Source organism: Archocentrus centrarchus, unplaced genomic scaffold (assembly GCF_007364275.1).
Source record: "Archocentrus centrarchus isolate MPI-CPG fArcCen1 unplaced genomic scaffold, fArcCen1 scaffold_38_ctg1, whole genome shotgun sequence".
NCBI lineage: Eukaryota > Metazoa > Chordata > Actinopteri > Cichliformes > Cichlidae > Archocentrus > Archocentrus centrarchus.
Window position 1 is genome coordinate 156871 of NW_022060265.1, and position 22572 is coordinate 179442.

Here is a 22572-nt window from a genome sequence, read left to right on the forward strand (position 1 = left end):
AGTCTGGGGCTCCATAAAAGATCTCACCTCTTGGGGTAAGGTTGATCCTGAGAGAGGTCAGGAATCAGCCCAGAACTACATGGGGGGACCTGGTCAATGACCTGCAGAGAGCTGGAACCACAGTCTCAAAGATGACTGTTAGTAACACACTATGCTGTCATGGATTAAAATCCTGCAGGGCACACAAGGTCCCCCTACTCATGCCAGCAAATATCCAGGCCAAATTGAAGTTCACCAATGACCATCTGGATGATCCAGAGGAGGCATGGGAGAAGATCATGTGGTCAGATGAGACCAAAATAGAGCTTTTTGGTATCAAATCCACTCGCTGTGTTTGGAGGAAGAAGGAGGATGAGTACAAACCCAAGAACACCGTCCCAACTGTGAAGCATGGAGGTGGAAACATCAGACTTTGGGGTGCTTTTCTGCAAAGAGGACAGGACGACTGCACCGTATTGAAGGGAGGATGGATGGAGTCATGTATCGCGAGATTCTGGCCAACAACCTCCTTCCCTCAGTAAGAGCATTGAAGATGGGTCATGGCTGGGTCTTCCAGCATGACAGTGACCCCAAACACACAGCCAGGACAACTAAGAAGCATTTCAAGGTCCTGGAGTGGCCTAGCCAGTCTCCAGACCTGAACCCAATAGAAGATCTTTGGAGGGAGCTGAAACTCAATGTTACCCAGTGACAGCCCAGAAACCTGAAAGATCTGGAGAAGATCTGTATGGAGGAGTGGGCCAAAATCCTGCTGCAGTGAGTGCAAACTTGGCCTGAAGACAATCTGAGTTAATTTTAGTGATTATTGGACAAATTTTGTGACCTGTGGAAACTTTAGAAGGATCTCCATAAAATACAATATGGTGGAAAATGACATGATTGAACTCTGGTAGATCTAAGGAGTACTTCAATTTCCAAAATTGGCCACACAGGTTACAACTAAGTCCATCTTTGCCCCAATAGTGGCATTAGAGTGCTCAGAGCAGTGGCACATAACTTGGTGAAAATGATGAGACTGTCCTGAAGAAGTGTGCCATGACTTAAGACAGTTCTAGGGGATGCCACAGACTCACACTGGAGAAGAAAAAAGTGGATAATTTTTAAAAACCTAGAATCACTATGGGTACCCACAGGCCTGCTGCTTGGTCCTCAAATAATGATAATAGAACCTTAGCGTCTCTGCTTGGCATTCAAATATCATTTGACATAACATGACCTTTCATAATCTTTCAGGGTGTCTTAATGATGAACATAATACATGTGGTTATGTAACATATACCTGAAATAAAGAAAAGTGGCACACAGTACACAAATACACAGCTGAATCAGCTGCAATAACTAAATGTTTTATTTTATCATGTGACAATTTGTGCAGCGCAGGAAAACACTGACAGGTACATTACATGAAGATGTGTCCATGTGTCATATTCTGTAGAAGTGTGTGTGTGTGTGTGTGTGTGTGTACAATTTGTCACTGAGGTGGAGGTGGAGGAGGAGGAGGTGGAGGGGGAGAGGGGAAGTCAGAGAAGGCGGGAGTGTTTGGTGGCCAGAAAGGAGAGGAGAAAGAGGGATTGAAGAAAGATGGTGGAGGAGGGGGGTAGAAATGGAAGTTAGAGGGAGGAAATTGGGGAGGAGGTGGAGGGTACGGACAGGGAGGAGGGAGAAACACAGGCGGGATATTTGTGTGTCCCGGTGGTGGCTGTGTGTGTCTGAATTGTCTTGAGTGCTGATGCTGGAAAGAAGGCCTTTCGTGTCTTGGTGGGAAACCCCTCACATCATACTTCTGTTGATGTGCTTTCTGGCTAGAATTGTCTGCATGAGGTAAAAAAACAAACAAAAAACAGTGTTTAAAGATGTGCCATCTTCTACTGGGAACAGTTTAATCTGAAAAACTTATCTGCCCAAACACATGCCTCTAAACAAGCCTTATTTCAGCTGATATTATCCTTGCTACATCATACACAAGAAGCTAAGATGTATATTTTCTGGGAGTACCTGTGTTGCTAGTGTCCCTCTTCTTTTTGGCATTCTTCAGTTTCCTCTTTGCTTCCTGCTCTTTCTCATCATCACTATAGTCTAGAGCCTGAAAGGGGGGGGGGGGGGGGGGGGGGGGGGGGGGGGGGGGATTCATTATGGAAGACTGACAGAAATCACTTCATTCAGCAGTGACAAGAAAAAATAAGGCCACCAGTGCTACCCCCCAGCCTCCTGGCAGTAGAATCTTTAAGTGGCATGAATCACTGGAAGCACAAGTTCTAAAACAGTCGTTCTCAAACTAGTACTGGTGGTACGTGGACTCCCTCTAGTGGTATGTGGAAAGTTTCTGAGAAGTTTTTTTTTTTTTTTTTAAGATTTAAAATAAATTAAAAAAATTAAATAAAATCATGCCTGGGAGCTTGAGGGTCCTGTGCAGTATCTTATCTGTTCCCAGGACTGCACTCTTCTGGACGGAGATCTCGGATGTCGTTCCAGGAATCTGCTGTTCTTCTTGATGTTGCCATCACTTAATATAACAACATCTATCACTACGACCTTCTTCCTTCGTTTGTCCACCACTACAATGTCCAGTTGGTTAGCCATCACAAGTTTGTTTGTCTGTATCTGGGAGTCACACAGGATCTTAGCTCTGTTGTTCTCAACCACTCTTAGGGGTGTATCTAGGGCTGGGCGATATATCAAGTTTTTAAAAAATATCGTTATATTTTCATATGCGATATAAGCTGAGATAATATCCTTTATATCCATATAGTCTATGCAGTGTTACAATCATACTTGTAGATCCACTAGTTCACCTTTCTCTTCTCCCAGTTTGTGCGATGAGGTGACAATCGCTTGCCCTTCTCCAGCCAAGCGACCGGTGAAATTCGTGAATGTGAAATTTTGAGCTCGTCCATGTAGACGTGCACATACGGGCAGGCTTTTATCACTGTCGCATGACACTGACTGACCAATGAGTGGAGAGTATGCAACACGCTGCAGTCTGCAACCACTTTCAACATAGAGGAAAGCACCATTTTAGATTCGCAATGCTGCGGTCGCTATTGCATCCTGTGTTCAGTTTCACCCCAGTGGCGATGCTGGTCATTTGTCGCTGTCGTTTGTCGCTCCCCGTGGGTCGAGCCCCTTATCAACTTAGCAATTTTGTCCCTAGATTTAGCAGCTTTTCAGACTCCGCTGGCGACATTTTTTCCAAAAAGTGGCTAGTGACAAATTTAGCGACTTCTTCCGGTGACGTCGATGACTTGTGGAAACCTCCACTGTCGCCATGTTTCGTGTACATACAGCCTTCATCTGTCCTTTGGCATCGCCCGACCACCAACAGTCCCTGGCTGTTGGCAAGAGGGCACCACCATACCGCAAGTCCATAGCAGAAGTTGGTTTGTACCGTAAGTCACATGACCTTAATAGCCGAAGTGGGTCCTTTTTGTGTGCTTGCAGACGCCAGGTTGCTGTGATACTGAGCTGGCTAAAACCCTGCAAATGGCATTTCGTTCATTCAGTCTGTCACAGAATACTAGACGTACAGGAGTACACACAGGAGAATTAGTCAGCCTTTTGCTGTTTTTGCTCGGTATCTTTTCTGTTTACATTTTAATAGCACAGCTGTGTGTGTTTTTTATAGAGGAACTAAGCATTAATTTATATGAGAAGCATTATTATTTAAATATGCCAATAGTTGATTTTTGACCAATTTCTCACGTACATCTACAGCTGAATGTTAATAAAAATGCCCGTGTGACATTTGGGACATGTAGCTTTGACTCAGAAGTGCCTTTTTGTTTATACCTTTTAAGGAAGGAAGAAAAAAAAAAAAATATATATATTATATATTAGGGATGGCACAATACCACTTTTTTATGTCCGATACCGATATTTTACATTTGGCTATCGCCCGATACCGATATAAGTCCGATATTTAAAATTGATCCAGGCATTTAAAAACATTTTTTTTAAAAATTTTTAAAAAAGAAGTCAACAGTCTCTCACACAACAAAATCAAAGTCTTTTAGTTGTTCCACATACAAGACTAAGGACCAGGGCGGGCAGAGCTTTTTAGGCAGTGGCACCAAAGGTCTGGAACTGTTTACCAGTCCAGCTCCATTTAGCTGACTCTGTGGTGTCATTTAAAAAATAGTTGAAAACTTTTCTGTTTAACCAGGTTTTCTGGTTTCTGACTTTATTTTTATTCTTTTTCTTTTAATATGGTAATGTTATTATGTTTTTAACATAGTGTTTTCTGGGGGTGGGGGGGTGATATTGTGTTTTAATTATTGTACAGCACTTTTCTGTCTGTGAAAAACGCTATATAAATAAACTTTACTTACAACAATAACTATCACCTGAATCCTGTTGCTTCTGTGTGAGAAGGTGATGCTTATGGCATGTTGCAAATTTCATTAGGGCTGCAACTATTGATTATTTTAGAAATTGTGTATTCTATTTATATTGATTACCCAAGTACCTGGATAAGAAATGCTTTTTTTCATATTAACAGTTCATCTGCATACTTTAACTTCTGTACTGCAGTTTTTCCCTGTGTGAAACAAACAGGGTGGATGGAGCAGCTACAAAGTTCTCTTTTCTTCACTTACTGATCAGGTGGTTGATGAAGGACCTCCAGCTGTTTCCCAGTAAAGGTTTAATGAGGTTACAGGGACGAAAAGGCTTCTTTTGGACACTAGAAAAACATTTCCTTCTGCTCCATCTGAGCGCGCCGGCTCCACCTCTTTCCGCTTGTGCAGACAGACTGCACGTAAATCAGCTGACTGCTGCTGTTGCGTCATCAGTGTTCACGTGAAAAACTAGGGGCTGCGTGAGCGCAATCTTGTAATGCTTTATATTTACAAGCATTCTCCTAAATATATTTCTACTGCAAGTCTATATTTAGTCACAAATCAGGGATTAAAGTATCAAAAATATTTTGACGGGGAAGGGGTTCTTCCGGTACCGGACAGTCACCAGTGCTAATAGCTGCGCTCGCTAGCAGTATGTCCGGGAGCTGAAGTAGAGAAAGAAACAGCTGATTCTCAGCACTGCGAGCACAACACACAAACAAGGCAGAGAGCGGTGGAGGCGGAAAAACATGTCAGCGATGATCGCTCAGTGTCAAAGGGAATCCGTCGCAGCGACGGAGGATCTGAGGGGGTTGTTTTCTATCTCCTGATCCCCCACTCCATTCCAGTAGGTGGCGGTAATGCAGCATACTGATACTGAATATCGGATCGGCGCATCCCTAATATATATATATATATATATATAGTATATCACCATTCAGCTAAAAGATATTAAGATATTACTTTTGGTCCATATCACCCAGCCCTAGGCATGTCCCATTTTGACCTCAGGACTTCCAGGTCATACTTGGCACAAATGTTCCTATATACTATGCCAGCCACTTGGTTATGGTGTTCCATGTATGCCCTGCTGTTTTTTGCTGGATTGTCTCAGGGGCATCTCTGCACAGCCTGCACCTGGGGTCTTGCCTGGCCTCTACTGATCTTGTGCTTAGAGCTTGTTCCTGTGCTGCCACGATTAATGTCTCTGTGCTATCATTCAGCCCAGATTTGTCCAGTCATTGGTAAGATTTTTTTATATCAGCCTCTTCTTCTATCTCTCAGTTGTACATGCCGTGCAGAGGCCTGTCCTTCCATGATGGTTCCTGTTCTTTCTCAGGTTTCTGCTGCCAGAGGTATTCTCTAAGCACATGATCCTTTGTTGCCATCTTCCATCGTCTTTGTCGTTTCTGCTAGGATAGTGGTCCCGACACTTACTAGTTCTCACTAGTTTTCGGAAGGAAGGAGGAAGTTCTCCTCCTTTCTTCTGCTTAGTGTACAGTCTCGGGGTGCTGGATTTGGAGTGAAACCTTCCATACATGGTAAAGAGCTTTCTTGTCTTGACATCAGTGGCTTCTATTTCCTTCTTTGGCCAGCTTATTATCCCAGCAGGGTATCTGACAACTGGTATGGTGTAGGTGTTGATTGCCCAGATCTTGTTCTTCCCATTCAGCTGACTCTTCAGGACTTGCCTTACTCTCTGCGGGTACTTGGAGGTTGCCTGTGGGATTCCAAGGTACTTGTAACTATCCCCAATGTCTGCAATGTTGCCTTCTGGTAGTGCAATCCCCTCAGTTCTGTCTACCTTCACTCTCTTTGCTACCATCCGACTACACTTCTCCAGTCCAAATGACATTCCAATATCATTGCTGTAGATCCTGGTGGTATGGATCAGTGAATCAATATCTCATTCACTCCTGGAATACAGCTTGATGTCATCTATGTACAGGAGGTGGCTGATGTTTGCTCCATTCCGTAGTCGTATCCGTAGTCAGTCTTGTTGATGATGTGGCTGAGGGGTTTCAGGCCTATGCAGAACACCAGTGGGGATAGAGCATCTCCTAGGTAAATCCCACACTTGATGTTGACTTGTGCAGTTGACTTGAAGTTGGCCTCTAGTGTTGTTCTCCATGTTCCCATTGAGTTCTTGATGAAGGCCTTTTTTAGGGTCCTGTTGATCTTATACAGTTCTAGGCATTCCAGGATCCATGTGTGTGGCATTGAGTCATAGGCTTTTTTGTAATTAATCCAGGCGGGATACATTTTAGTCAATCAAGTCTTACAGTCTGGAATGACTGCTCCATCTACCAGTAGTTGGTGTTTTAGTCCCCTGGTATCTCTGCCAATTCTTTTCTGGGCCCCGTCAATGTATTGTGCCACGCTCATATTAGCTGCTATGATGCCTGACAGGAGTTTCCATATTATACCGAGGCAGGTTGTTGGCCGGTAGTTGGATGGGACTGGTCCCTTGTGGGGAACCTTGGGGATCGGGACTTAAGTCAGCCATTCTGGGTGTCTCTTAGCTTTTAGCAGCTGGTTCATTTGTGTTGCCAGGCACTCATGGAGTGCAGTTAGCTTCTTTGGTCAGTAGGTGTGAATCATGTCAGGAACTGCTGTCCAGTTCTTCACATGCAAAACTCTTTCTTGGGTGACTGTGATGGTCACTGGGGCCTGTTCAAGGAGGTTGCTGTGGTCTGCTCTTAGATCCACTATCCACTGAGCATTGGTGTTGTGTGACGCATCCTTCTCCCATATGCTCTTCCAGTGTTGCTCCGTCTCCAGCCTTGGTGGGGGTGCTGTTCTCATATTGTTCCCCTGCCACTGAGATTATACCTTAGATGGGTCAGCGGAGAAGATCAGGTTTATTCTCTTGGCTTCTATCTCTCTGGTATACTTCTTCAGTCGGTTAGCCAAGACTGTGAGTCTTTGCTTTGCTCCTTGTGGCTGTTGATCATCTTACAGCCAAACATCTCAAGGATCACTGTTGCAATGGTATATGTCAACTGATTGGTTTCAGTAATGGTCGAGTAGGGATTGTCCATAGTTCTGCATTTGCATCTTCTAGTAGACTTTCAGACCTTTGTTGTTGGCCTTGTGTGGGTCCAGGTTTCCATCTTAGCCATGATTTTATCTTTCAGGTCAGCTGCGCTGGTATTCAGCATACCAGTTGTCATTGGGGCTTGGTCCCCATTCGCATTGTGTGGGGATGATATCTCCCTCTGATCTGTCGTCCTAGCTCTCCTTAGCTGTAGCATTTGTGCTGTACCCGGTCAATCTCTAGTTGTGGTCACAGTTGCTTCTTTTGGATGTTGTAACACTGAGCTACGAGCTATTTCGAGGTCAGTGTGGATGTTGGGTGATGAAAAATCCATAGGTCCCACATCCTCTTCATGTAACCCCTTTCACTGAGATGACACATGTAGTAGCATTCCAACAGTTCCCGATTTCCACCTCATGTCCCCTTATGCCGTGTTCTACCAGTTCCAGTAGCTAGTGTTGTAGCACTCGAGATCGGTCTTGGTCTCGAGACCGCTTTTTAATGGTCTCCATCTTGTCATGGACTCGACCGCATTTGGTCTCGGTCTTGTCATAGACTCGGACCTTGCGGACTCTGGATTTTATTTCAAGACCAGTCAAGGCCCCAGTTCTGGAAATATCACTAAATTGCCAGAATACTGTCCAATTTATTTGTTAACATCTTTGCTTTTATTGGATGCAAAACGTACTGATTCAAATCCAACAAAGATTGCGCTCCTCTGCCTCTCAAAGGAGCACCTCACAGACTCCGCCCCGGCTAGGTCGCTGCTATTATCGCTGCTTACGCCTGTATCATTTCACCGCAGTTTGCAATCTACCACAGAGCACGGACAGTTTCATTCACAGTGTGTACGTTTGATCTCACTATGGTCATGCGTGTGCTGCATAAATCGAAATAACCGCATGAACACGAAGAGAAGTAAGAGGGAAAATGAAGATCTAAGGAAAATTTCAGGCTTCCGATTCAACAAAAAATCCCAGCATGAAAGGTAAATACCAACCTTCATGTATTTGATACACAAACTAAGAATTTAATGCAAGTTTTAGGGCTGCAACGATTCTTGGAGTAACGCAATTCGGTTATTAAAAATCCTCGACACAAATTTGTTGCTTTGATGTTTCGTTTCAACTCTGCAGCTCAGGTGTCTCCGTGTAAGCGGAGCGTTTCCTCCACATTAGTTCTCCATCGCTGTAACGGATTTCCGTCATTTGGAAAAAAACAAAACAAAAACGACCCTTTAACACGAGTGGATCGCTGAGATGTTTTTCCACGCCCCCACTTCTCTGTGCTGTGAGTGCGCATGTTTGAATGTGCGTGCATGTGTTGTGCAGAGGATGTCAGCTGTTATTTTTTCTTTACGTCAGCTGTAGCCACCAGAACAGACCTACTGTATAACCACAGTGTACTGGGGAAAGGGGGGCTGCCATTAGCACTAGCAATCGTTCAGTGCCCCCCCTCCAGTACAGAGGGGATCCATCAAAATGTTTTTATCAACCACCTGATCAGCAACATGAAGAACAGAGAACTTTGTAGCTGCTCCATCCACCCTGTTTGTTTCACACAGAGAAACATCTGCAGTACGGAAGTTAAAATATGCTGATGAATTGTTAAAATGAAAATTTATTTCTTATCCAATTACTTTATTAACTGATGGAGTAATCAATTGAATACTTGATTACTAAAATAATTGATAGTTGCAGCCCTACTTGTATTCAGAAAGCCATAGTCAAACATTAGTTTTCAGCACCAGTAGAGCTATGAGAGGCCTTCAAGAATAAAATACTACAGTTCCCAGCAAGATGATGTCACTTCCTATTGTTGCATTAAAAACGTGATAGTTTATGCTCACAACATGGTGGCTGATATTCAAATGTAGGAAATGCTTTTAGCAGCTGAGGAATCTGGATTATGTTTTTGTTGTGTATGTTTTTTTTATGTGATTTCTGCAAACACAGTGGAAGGAAACGGCACTCTGGGACACATTAAATACTTGATGTATAAATGTAACTTTTCTGGATTATATGCAAAAATAATCACTATCAATCTAATAAGGCCTGATTTAGAGTTCTGCATTGATCCTTTGTGCATAACTCAAAATCCTCTCTGAACCAAACCTGACATGCACCTCAAGAAATGTAACTACACGTCCAAAAAAACTAGGAAAGTGGCTCTTTCCTAGAAATTATTACATAGGAATGATTCTTCATATCTTGAATTTGAAGGGGCTGACACAAATTTAAATTTGCCTCCATGGCACGTGAACACCTATGATTTTTCTTCTCTGCCTTTGACTTTCTATGCATCTGGCAAGTCTTTAGCCTCCTGCATAAAATATGATTAGGCGCAATAGTGACATGTACTTTTAATTTTAAGTTAATGAGAATGCATGAATTTGTTGGAAGCCATAATTACACACTACTCAATGTGTATTTATAAGTACAACTTTTTTTATTAAATAAAAAAAGACCAAACCTTTAAGTGTACCACTTATTCTGTGTATTTTTAGAGTATACGTTTTTATACTTTCATTTAACTCATGCTTTAAACTGTGCCCTATAAACAAAGTGACTTCATTTGACTTTGCCCCAAAATAAGGTTTAAAAGTTTTTTTTCTCCTCTAGAAGTTATACTTCTACCAATATCTTTGTTATTAGGGTATTCTTTAGATTTCTATTAAGAATTCTTTGAGTGCCATGTCTCTGGATAAAGGCATAACAACAATTAATAATAATAATAAAATAATGAATTCAGATTTACTTGTTCTAATTTTTGGCTGACAACAAACAGACAACTCATTTGTGCGCACGACTAAAACTACTGAAGGATCCCATCCTGTGACACTCTTATAATTTCACTAAAATAATCAAATAAAAAACAACAAAACCCCAGAGATTATGCTGTTTCATTTTGGGATGTGACCAAAGTATTACATTTGAATCTGACACAATGAACTTTATTTGTCTTAAAAGGTCATTATACATACCTCCTCTGGTGGTTCTTGGTCGTTTTTCCAGGACGCATCTGATCCCTTTAACCTGCCAAATATTTTTCATTTAAACATGATTATTGGGCTTAGCCTAACAGCTTCCATTTACTGAATTAAAAGTGGCTTACAGTCTGTACACAGAGATAAAATATCAAAATGTAGCACTGAAAGTAAGGAAATTTGTATTTGTTCAGTTACATTCTTTGTAAGAAATAATCAACTTGATAATAAATCATATCCTGTTGGAAAGCCTGTTTATTTACCCCTAAATGGAGCCATATTTGTAAGGAAAATGCTTCTGTGAGTTGAGCAGCAGAGTTGAGTAGATTGTGTCCATGAAAAACTTGCCAGATCTTCTCTGCCAATGCAAAACGGTTTATTCTATTGATTCTGGTTTGGTGTCATTTATTGAATTGGATGGTTTAAGTCTGAAGAAACGAGACATATTGGCAATTTAACAATTCATTCATTCATTTAACAAACAAGTGCCTCAGTAACATGTGAAAGAACCACACACAGCCACAACAGCCTGGCACCTTCTCCTTATCCTGGCCAACAGCTTGGTCACACACGGCATCCTATTCTTCAACCAACAATGATCCTATCAAATAAGTGACACCAAACAAGAGTCAATAGCAGAATAAGCTGTTTGGCATTGGCAGAAAAGATTCTGGATGACTCTTCTTTAGCGTCGTTTATTGCATGTCCATATACACTGCTGCTTAACTCGTGAATGAATTTTCCTTCCAAACGTGGCACCATTTAAGGGAAAATAAAGAGGCTTTCCAATGACGTAAGATTTATTGCCAAGAAGCATTGTTATAACAAAGAAATAATAGATCAAACACAAATTTCCTTACTTTTTGTGCTAAATTTATATGCCTCTGAACACCACTATACTGGATTTGAGACAGAAGAATCCAGATGTGCATGAACTGAAAATTTTGAGCTTTAATTGAAAATAAAAAACCTGCAGCACTTCATTATTTTTAATACTTGGATGCAGTCAATGAACATAGTATTCTGGACATTCATCTCCTACACGTTCCAGTTCCTCCTGAGGGAACTCAAGACATTCACAAGCCAGACAAGGCATTTAATCTCTCTAACAAGTTCTGGGCCTACCCTGGGGTCTCTTCCCAGAACTCCACCAAAGGGAGACACCCAGGAGGGGCATGCTGGAGGTCCCACTTTGATGAAGCCAACAGAACCACATGATCCACAAAAAACATGTTATTCTGAGCTTCCCACTGGCTACACCTTGAGATACTGTCCATTAAAATCAAGTACAGGTTCAGAAACAAGAAGCAACCGTGGTCGAGTCCAACGCTCACTGAAAACATGCTTGACTTGTCAACACAGGATGTGGACACAGGTCTCACTTTTTAATCATACAAGGATCTAATGGTCTGTAGCAGCGGGCCCGGGACTCCATGCTCCCATAGTACACCCGAAAGATGCCCCCAGGGAACCGTGTCATAAGCCTACCAAGTCTACCGAACACATGCAGACTGGATGATCTCTCATGATCCCTATAGAACCCCTGTAAGGGTGAAGATCTGGTCCACTGTTCCAAAGCCAGGATTGAATCCGCCTTGATCCCCCTAAATCCAAGGATCGCCGATCAGGCAGACTCTCCCTTTGAGTACCCTAGAATAATCTTTCCCTGGGAAGCTGAGCAATGTAATACCTCAATAACTGGAGCACACCCTCCCTATCTGAAAAAGGGAACCACCACCACGGTCGGCCACTCCACAGCCACTGTCCCAGACCTCCACACTACATTCACAAAGTGTGTCAACCAAGACAGCCCCACAATGTCCAAAGCCTTTAGCATCTCAGGGTAAATCTTATCTAAACTTGTTGCCTTTCAACCAGGGAGGTTTTCAACTACTCCAGCAACTTCTCCCAGTGCAACTAACAAGACTTCCTGAGTCTTCAGGCTCTGCCTCCTTCACATAAGATGCGTTGGCTGGATTTAGGAGTTCTTTAAAGTGTTTTTTCCACTGCCCAACAATATCCCCAGCCCAGCTCAGCAGTTGTCTTCCCCAACCAAACACGGCTTGAGCGAAGCCCTGCTTTCCCTTCCTTAGTTGCCAGATGGCTTGCCACAGCTTCTGGAAAGTCTGCTGAAAGGCCTCCTCCATGCCCTCCCCAAACTCTTCCACACTCAAGTTTTCACTTCTGCAACTGCCAAAGCCGCACCCTCTGATACCTGTCTGCTGATTCACGAGACCCTCAGGCCAACCAAGCACAGAAAGCCTCCTTCAACTTGACGGCTTTCGTCATTACCAGTGTCTCCCCAGTGGGTCCTCAGGTTTCTGCCATGGCAGGCACTGATGACTCTATAACCACAACTCTTGCAAGCCACCTCGGCAATAGTGGTACGGAACAAGGCCCATTTGGATTTTATGTCCCTAAACACCTCCCAGATGCAAGAGAAATCCTTCTGGATGGGGGGGTTCAAGATCCTACAGAAAGCAGCCTCTACCAGACATCCTCAATTCATCCTCACTACTTGCTTGGGTTTTCCAGGAGGGAGGACTGGATTTTGTGTGTGGTGGTTGTGTGTGTGTGTGTGTGTTTAAGGTAAAGAAAAAAGAAAACCAAAGAAAGGAGAAAAATTCTGCTCCCAGTTCTAACCTCCAGCTTCTTATCCAGATGTGGGCATGGTACAGTCACTGGGCCACACCCAGCCCTTTGGTTGTCCTGAACGGCATGCGTGAGGTCAGTAGGAAGTTAGGATAACATAAATAAGTATGATGATGATGAGATAAACCCACAGAAGAATACAAGAACTGGATCAATGCAGCTTGGGAACATAAATTTGAACCTTTACTAGCAAAGCTCCAAAAGCAAGAAGGTGCTGCTTGGTAAACTATGGACTTTGAGAATGTGCCCCTCTCCGGGCACAACATGGGTCAAGGACATTCTGATCCACTGAAATCTGGTGCTTTAGTTGAAAAACAACATGGGCAATTGACCTTTTCCCCTCGGCTGGATGACAGCTGTTCAGTTCAATTCAATTTTATTTATATAGTGACAAATCACAACAGTCGCCTCAAGGTGGATGTGCTCCAACTATCGGTTGATCATGCTCCTCAAGCTACCAGGAAGGTTTATGTCAGGGAAAGTGATGTGCGCAATATTTTGTTTGATGGAATGCAGTGAGCGAGAGGGCACAAAAGTGTACATAAGACCAGGAGATAAAAGACCACCCTTGGAAGGAGAGATCCAGCAAACCAACTGGCTCAATAAGCACCCAGATTCCAAACGCCCCACTGCAACATGCAGAAATGCAGATTTGGGGCCTGCGGTGGCCAGGAACCACTGTCCCCACCACAGAGGGTAGTTTCAAGTGTGATACCCCAACACCAGTCACCCATTCAGTCAACAACAGACACAAATACTCACACACAGACACACACAAGTAAAGGGACTTTGAGCTCCTTAATTTGTCATGAATATATTCAGTAAACAGGTCACACTTGATAAAAGCGTTTATGTAAAGATGTAAGGATGTAAAGATTGAGGGACAATAAAAAAATAACTTGGTTAATTCATTCAGTGTTAAGCCTTCTGAATTAAAGCTGAAAATCTGCATTTCAGTCACATCTTGATTGAGGTAACGTACAGAGGCCAAATAGCAAAAAGTCCTGTCAGTTCAAATACTCATGGTGCTTATGTGTACCTACAGTCTTAGTTGCTGTGTGAGGATGTATCCCGTGTACTCCTTGATGGCTGGTGCATAATAAAGGGTAGTTCCCTCTTTCAGCCCTTTGCTGGAAATCTGGTCCACAGAGTTAAAACGTAAAATATACAGTGGGCTGGACACGGGGCCAAATACCTCAAATACCTGAAACATAGATAGAGCACAACACTGTCATGTCACTGTGTGTAAAAGTGCACAGACAACTTTGTGCACACTACAAAATACAAACATTATACTACCCATAAACAGTATGGGTAGTCTAACCTATCAGCGAGCATCTACTGGCACCCTCACCTTGCCCGCAGCCTCCCTGTCAGATTTAAAGATGATGCTGCCTTCATTAAGAGGGGGCGTGTCTTTCAGAGACTGGATAATAACTGCAGCAACAGAAGCAGTGGTTAAAGAGAGCTGGAAAACTCAGTGTTCTGCATCAGAGAAGCAGTCATCATTCCAGCTTTTCCTCTGAGTGTGTGTCTGTATTTACCAAGCTGCTGTATAAGATTAGACACAGATCCCAGTGGCTGTAGTTCTGCTTCTTCTGGTAATGTCACACACACTTCCTCCACTGCTGGAAGTTCCTGCACACAAACAATATGACATTAATGTATACAATAGGATTTTTGTTGAGAGATACCCTGCTGACAGTAAAATGAATGAAAACAAAAAAAAACACATGGTTATGTGATAAGACACTTTTAGTGGCAGCTTGTATTGACCATTCAAATAATAAGTGAATACAGGTTGGTATGCAGGGTTAAAAAAAAAAAAAACAAAAGAATTATCAGGTTTTTAACCAAAATGCTGGACAGCTGGTACCTGATGTACTAATGAGTCACTCAGAATCTTCTATTGTGGGCTGGAAGTCCTACTGACCCCCCTGAGACTGTCTATGCTTGTGTGTGGGGGGGGGGGGGGGGGGGGGGGGGGTCAATGTAGTTCTGCTTACTTTCATAAATGCATACTGTGTTACCCAAACATACAACAGCAGGTTATGTCCCCACTACCACCATGAAGGACCAGAGACCAAAGCAACAGGAGCGTCTGTGAGCACTGACCATCCATGCAGGGATTTCATCTCAACAACTAAAATAATATTAAGTCATCAAACCTGCCTGGCTTGGTTCATGCTTTGGCTCATACTACTGCTAACTCTGTTGGTACATCTGTTTTTGTAAGTAAAATTTCCTCCTAATCAATGGCTAACTGAAGTCTAGAACCCATGACCAAAAGTTGTGTTTCCTCCTTTTAGATGTTCTGCCAGGCCTTTACTGAAACCACGTACAGTTGCTGCTTGTTTGTGGGTCTTTCTACATTCAGCTTTGTATTTAATAACTGAAAATCATGCTAATGCTATTTGGCTGAGATCAGATGACTGAGGTGGCCCCTGAAGAATAGACCTGAGAAACTCTTGGGTTGCTTTTGCAGTATGCTTTGGGTCGTTATCCATTTGCACTGCCCTCCTTTAACTGTCTTTAATTATTACTTTGTGATGCACAACCGTATGAATTGAGGTATATTTTTATACATTAACGTTAATTTCTTTGTGTTAAAAAAATTATTTTGAATATTCCAAGCACTGTAAAACATTCTGCAATAACCATTTTTATTACTGCAGAACGTTCTTGGATGTTTAGTAAAAGTTTAAATCCAGTTCTGTTCAAAAAATAATTGCAGAAGAATTCTCAAAAAGACTGTTTTCTAATTCAGATCTCAGGGCCAAACATTAAAAACAAAGTTTTTGTGAAGTTTTCTCATGGGTATTTTTAAGAAATTGAACAGGGAGCCAAAGTAAAATGGCAGGGTGAAGTTCAAATTCATGTTAAGGAACCAAAAAAGTAAAAAAAAAAAATTAAATGGATGTTATTAAATTGTTGTTACTGTGAAATATGGGCATTTCAGTTAAACATAGTATTCAACATTCACTGGAAACTCACTTGGGATAGCTTGCACTGCACGTCATTATTGTTCATCTTTCTGATTGCTGTAGTTCTATTGGCATGAGCCTCTCTCCCGTTTATCCAATAGCAGCTCATCTTGTTGCATCACATATGTGTTATTGGTCCAGCGTTTGCTAATTAACATGTTCTTTGTAGTTTAATGCTGGTGTGCTGCATTAGGTGCATTACTGTATTACAGCGTATTACATCCTGTCAGGTACAGGTACAAATTGTGGGAAATGTACACTTTAGGACCATAACTGAATTATTTTTGGAAAATAGTGACCATCCCCAAGAATTTTGATTATTCTAAAAATTATTATAATCAGTTATTACTTTTCAAATCATATCGTCTGTATTGGGCTGCATGATGGTGCAGTGGTTAGCACAGTCGCCCAGCAGGTTGTAGGTTTGAATCCAGCCTGCGGTCTTTCTGTATGGAGTTCTCATTTTCTCCCCATGTCTGCATGGGCTCTCTCTGGGTACTCCAGCTTCCTCCCACAGTCCAGAAACATGCATGGGTTAGGTCCAGTGGTATTTCTAAACTGACCATGTGTGTGAATGTGAGCACGAATGGTTGTCTGTCTCTATGTGTACAACACTCGTAGCCCCATTACGCTAATATTCAAGTGTTAACAAGAGCACGCACACAGAATTACAGACTGACCTCCAACAGAACCTCATCTTGTGTTTTGATGGGTGCTGGTTGGCTGAAACCTTCGTCATCATCATCTTCCTCAAGCACAGGTGCAGAGGGAGAAGACAGGGATGAAGAAGATGATGAGGAAGAGGAAGAGCTGTCACTGAGTACAGGAAAAAAAAAGCACATTAGAATCAGCTGTTTCTTTTACCACACTGAGAGCTGTGTGTCTTCATACCTGTCTGAGTCCTCTGAATCCTCGTCGCTGCAGTCCGTGCTCTTACACACACCATCTACAGACACCGTTGCTGCTATTGAGTGCGTTTGTGCATCTACACTTTTTTCTTCTGAGAGTGTTTGTGTGTTTGATGCCGTCTCAGCATTGTCAGGGGTCACAAGAAGATTTTCTAGTTGAGTTGTTACTGTAATCTCCATATCCTCCTTGTCTTTTACTGCTGCCATCTGTCCATCTCCCTCTGATAGGTTCCCTTCCATCTGCAACAAGAGAGCATTTTAAGTTTTTACAGGTAGAAAAGGAGCTCAGCTGGAAAATGTCAGAACTTTAGAGGGTCGCTGTAACTCAGGAGGTAGAGCAGGTTACCTACTAACTGGAAAGTTGGTGGTTTGAACCCTGCTTGCTCTAGTCAACAAGCAGAGGTGTAACGGTTCATCACAAACCCCCCAGTCACACAAAATGAAGGACAATCCTAGTGGGAACCCTGATGGATTCTTTGTAGTGGTGTAAAGTGGGGTCATATTAACAATCCATTAAAACTTACCTTCCATCCACCAAGGTCTTCAGGGTCAACGTAACAATTTATTGGTCCAAAATTTACAAAAATCCTTATAACTTAGGAACTATGACTCAGACCCAGAAAGTCACAGTGTAGGATTTAAAATATATAATTTGCATTTTGTTGCATGAAATAAGTACTTGATACACCAGAAAAACAGAACTTAATATTTGGTACAGAAACCTTTGTTTGTAGTTACAGAGGTCAGATCTTTCCTGTAGTTCTTGAACAAGTTTGCACTCACTGCAGCAGGATTTTGGCCCACTCCTCCATACAGATCTTCTACAGATCTTTCAGGTTTCTGGGCTGTCGCTGGACTACACTGAGCTTCAGCTCCCTCCAAAGATCTTCTATTGGGTTCAGGTCTGGAGACTGGCTAGGCCACTCCAGGACCTTGAAATGCTTCTTAGTTGTCCTGGCTGTGTGTTTGGGGTCACTGTCATGCTGGAAGACCCAGCCATGACCCATCTTCAATGCTCTTACTGAGGGAAGGAGGATGTTGGCCAAAATCTTGCAATACATGACTCCATCCATCCTCCCTTCAATATGGTGCAGTCGTCCTGTCCCCTTTGCAGAAAAGCACCCCAAAGTCTGATGTTTCCACCTCCATGCTTCACAGTTGGGACGGTGTTCTTGGGTTTGTACTCATCCTCCTTCTTCCTCCAAACATAGCAAGTGGAGTTGATACCAAAAAGCTCTATTTTGGTCTCATCTGACCACATGATCTTCTCCCATGCCTCCTCTGGATCATCCAGATGGTCATTGGACTGATATGAAATCACTTTTTTCTGCTCTAGCAGTTTTAGCTGGGAGCACCATCCGGCACCTCAGTCTGTGTGTGTGTGTGTGTGTGTGTGTGTGTGTGTGTGTGTGTGTGTGTGTGTGTGTGTGTATAAATAATGGCAACAGCAAAGGCTGGGAGAAAGCGGCAGAGTCCCATATGGGATTTCTGTAAGTACGATACTGAGACAGACAGAAACACTTCTCAAAGGGAAAACCACCTCAAGGTTCTCCTGAGCAGCACACAAGGCAGCTACGGAAACCCCTGTGAACCTGCAGTACCCTACGACGTACCCTATGACGTACCCTACGACGTACCCTGACCTGCACCTCTTGGCAAATGTACTACACATCGGGTCCACGCAGCCCAGAACGATGCCATTACCCTGTCCATCACTGCCGAGTCCTCTCGTGAATTTCCGTCTACTTTTCCGTGCAGTTTTTGAACTTATCAGTGAGAGGATGACAATCAGGAATAATTATCAAGGCATCAATTTATCATCAGAATGGATGTGAAGGAATGAACAAAGTGAAAAACAACAACAACAAAAACAAGAGGGACAATTATGTTCACAGCCAAAAACAAACCGTCCACAAAGAGGGAAAAATTCCCAGCATTTTTTTATTTCTGTCAGCCGGCACCGCAGGTAAAACACTGAGACACAACCACACGGTGATAAACACCCAACAGACATTGGCCACTTGCAGCCCCCTCAAAGACCCAGCACAGAACACTGATTCAGGCTTAATAGTATCTAACCAAGCTAGCCCTCTGAGCAGCTCCACCGGAGAACCAGCATCACAGTCAGGCAGCAAAGTGACCACCATAACCGTTTTCAGCTAAAAATAACTGCTGGCTCATTAACACACAGGAACACTGTAAGATATGATATCTTTATGGTCACTGCACAATACAGTGACATTTTGTTGGAGCCTCCTCCAGGTGCCGAAATAACAAATACAAGATAGAAATAAGAAACATAAATAAAATAAATAAGGATCTGGTGTTCACAGTGAGCAGCAGTATAAATGATGCTCTGATAAATGTGTTACTGAGATTGGGACGTCCACACCACTGTGTGACACACAAATAAAAACACACAATCTGCTGTATTTGAGCTGTGACTCCTTCAGACGCTCAGATTCAGTTTGTTCTTGTTTCTAATGTTTCTGGTGTTATGAACCACATGGAGCTGATGCTAATCTGCTGCACTGAAGCTGCACCTGCATCTGCTGCTGGGCGCTCCAATTTAATGATTTTTGAGTTAAATATTTTATTTATTTTTAGATACATATTTTAAGGATAAGAATTTATTGGCAGTTCAAATTTACTGGAGTTTTCTTCATGTTTCTCCCTGTTGATGTTCATGTGTGTCCTTAATATTACACACATGTAGCACATAATGCTGCCGTCTTGTGTTGTTGAATACAATTTCTTTAATGGTTTAAATTGTTGAGATCTTATTACACAATAGTTACTCTTGCACCTGACAAAGTATGAAAACTAATGAAAACTAAACTAAAACTAAGCAAACAAAAATAAAACGAGTAAACTGAAGCAGAGAAAAAGAAGTTACAATGAAATAAAACTAAAGTATGATGTAAAACCAGTGAAGACGTCCTCTGAGCAGGCTTGGACTGACAGCAGCTGATGTGTCGGCTCATGGATGAATACACACTTCTGTGTCAAACAGGTGTAGAAATTTGTGAGGCAAATAGAAGAAGTGAAGCCATCAACAAATCCGGGTGAGCAGTATGTACCTTTCCCTGACCTTACAGTACTACAGTACCTTTAGTTGATATAGAAACATGCTCCCCCTGCTGGTGACGGTCCACACAAACCCACTGACAGGTCCTTCTCACTGAGCCATGCTTCCAAGAATGCAACCAGACACGTCTGAGTGCTTCTAGTTCATCTATCTTACTGCTCATTACAGCAGAAGAGGAAACGTGGAAGTTTGCGGCGGTCATCTAACCTGAGATTCTTGAGTCTCTGGCCTAGACCACCTCCTCTTCCCCTTCTTCCAAGTTTTTGGGACACTAGCTGGTATCAGGCCGGCTGTCGAGGTCTGCAGAGAAACAACAACAGAGTAATGCTCACATGCACACCACACTGTAACAGCCCAGCCGGACAGCCCGCCATACCATATCATCACAATACCTCCCTCACAGTACTATATTATTGTGGTTTTTTAACATTTTGAAACATACCTAGTATTGCAGTAACATATGCCCATTTTTAACTGCAAAATGACATCCTCGAAGTTAAACTTTGGCAGTATCGGTTTTATCCAATAAGATAAAACTATTGCACTTCAGTTATTCTTTTTTGCTGTAACATGAGACTGTCAACAGCACAATGTCACTAAACCCTGCCATAACTGCTGCAATAAGACGGAGTCACTCTGATATCAGTGCGTGATTGCATGTAACTGCCAACTTTACCCTATTCAGTCATCAAAAATCCCACATCTGCTGCTGTCGACACACACAGAAATTCACATTAACATTACATTTGCACTCAGCAACCTTCCTGTTCTGCAGGAATAAATCAAAATACAATCAGCTCGCAGCCAGCTGAGTCCAGTCCCCTCCAGTGACCAAGACTCGCTCAGACTGATGGCAACATGCTGGCATTTATAAAGTGGACAGCAATTACTTGCAAACCTTCGACAAGCTCCCTGAGAGTGACTGCAGTCAGTCCAGGTGAGACTGTTTGCAGATAGGTTGCCTCCTCCCAGGTGACCTGTGCAAATGCTTTGCAATCAAAAGTGGTCATTTAGTCCCAATTGGTCACAGAGCATGAAAAAAAAAATCAATACAATCACCAGGCAGCCATTTATATTACTTTTATTTGTTCATGTTGTTGGTAGAGCGAGCAGAGTTGTGTTCTATTTTTACTTGGGTGACTGAGCCATCATCGTGCTCTGAATCATTTATCTTAAGATGAACAATAAATAATCTTACAGCACAGGATATAGTGCTTTAATAAATATTTACAAAGATCTGTATTTATTACGGTTTGTTTTGTGTCCGCTGAACAACAACGAGCACAGAAGAATTACTACCATAGAACTTCGGGTAGAAGCGCAAGAAAATTTAAGCGGCCGCTGACTTGACGCCCAAATGGATCACAGTCGTAACAACACGGTGAACTGCTGGGTCGCACGCTGTGAAGCAGCGGAAGCCCGGAAGTCCAGATAACAATAATAACAACAATAACAATGCATCCCAACCACCTGCAAAGCTCAGTCCGCTGACATCTGGTCAGTTTCACGAATACAAAGTTGACACACTGTAAAAAGAAAGCTGCAGGCCGCACTAATCCAGAGGATACGTAAATGCCTCTACTGTTTACATGCAGGCGTCCCGCGAGGTTAGACTGACCGGAGCGCGTCCGCGCGCTGTCAGAACCGGAACGTGTACGCACGCGGACACATTAGAACCATAAATTATGCTGCACGTGCCTGTTCAATACGCGGCTGGCGGGTACGCAAAGAAGCTAACCATTGCTAAGAGACTTAAATGTGAACTGCCACAAAAAAGAGACCAGGACGAACCCCGGAGGTTTCCTCGAGCAATTTCGATACACAGCTTGGTTAAAAAAAAAAAGACTTTCAGTGACATTACTACCTGTTTACTTGCTCAGTTCCAGAACCACGTTGCTAAATACCTCCTGAAGAAGCACGGAAGCAGCGTCAGCTTCAGCGGAATGAAACAAGCGGCGCCCGCTACTTACCTTCAAATTAAAAGCCTGGCGATGAAAGGTCCTGATGGCGGACTCAAACCGGGACCTTCTTGCTGTGAGGCAGCCACCGTGCTGCCCACCTTTGTCAGTTTTATATTTAATTAATCAAGGATCAACCATTTTTATCTACTAAAAAAACAAAAATTAAGCAATGAACACAGTGGCGGAGCCAAAGGGTTGGCAGGGGTGGCAATTGCCACCCCCAACAGAGCCCTTGCCACCCCTACTGCCACCCCACTGGAAATGGTAATTTTAAAATATAATACTTAGGAGATCGGCAAAGATTTGCGAGGAAAACTGTAATTTCCGACTGTCCCTGAACGCATCCCGATGCAGTAGCAGCCTGTGCTGCTCACTGATGCTGTTCATTGGTTAAGCTGACACGTGGTTCCTGCTTGATCCAAAACACACCCGCGGCATTAGAGTACACCAGGGGTATTCAACTCCAATCCTAGAGGTCCGGTGTCCTGCAAGTGTGGTGGATCAGGGACACATCTAAAACCTGCAGGACACCGGCCCTCGAGGCCTGCAGTTGAATACCTCTGGAGTACACCATTGAGGAGTTCTGCAGGTATTTACAACATTTTCCCGCTGTGTTACCTTC

The 22572-nt window shown here is 42.9% G+C and overlaps 1 protein-coding gene across 4 annotated transcripts; it reads right to left on the reverse strand.

Moving 5' to 3' along the window:
- Window positions 1–1331: 1331 nt before the first annotated feature.
- Window positions 1332–22112, reverse strand: LOC115776834 (H/ACA ribonucleoprotein complex non-core subunit NAF1-like). 4 transcript variants are annotated; one of them, XM_030724619.1, is made up of 10 exons: window positions 21960–22112; window positions 20197–20289; window positions 16885–17141; window positions 16674–16809; window positions 14554–14647; window positions 14364–14446; window positions 14053–14213; window positions 10355–10406; window positions 1996–2083; window positions 1332–1812 (listed from the first exon to the last, which is right to left on the reverse strand). In XM_030724619.1, exons 3-10 carry the CDS (start codon window positions 17139–17141, stop codon window positions 1472–1474), a joined length of 1212 nt encoding a protein of 403 aa, XP_030580479.1. In that variant the 5' UTR covers window positions 20197–20289; window positions 21960–22112; the 3' UTR covers window positions 1332–1471. The 4 variants fall into 4 exon arrangements, with proteins under 4 accessions (XP_030580479.1, XP_030580478.1, XP_030580480.1 ...); XM_030724618.1 differs by lacking the exon at window positions 21960–22112 and adding an exon at window positions 21854–21933; XM_030724620.1 differs by lacking the exon at window positions 21960–22112 and adding an exon at window positions 21460–21684.
- Window positions 22113–22572: the final 460 nt, after the last annotated feature.

What these genes read in the sequence shown, in the direction of transcription:
- LOC115776834 (XM_030724619.1), bottom strand. Translation starts at nt 17,141, where the DNA reads ATGGAAGGGAACCTATCAGAGGGAGATGGACAGATGGCAGCAGTAAAA. An exon ending in AAGATGAGGTTCTGTTGGAG is followed by an intron (nt 14,648 to 16,673) that starts GTCAGTCTGTAA and finishes GTTTGTGTGCAG; the next exon opens with GAACTTCCAGCAGTGGAGGA. An exon ending in TAATCTTATACAGCAGCTTG is followed by an intron (nt 14,447 to 14,553) that starts GTAAATACAGAC and finishes CTGTTGCTGCAG; the next exon opens with TTATTATCCAGTCTCTGAAA.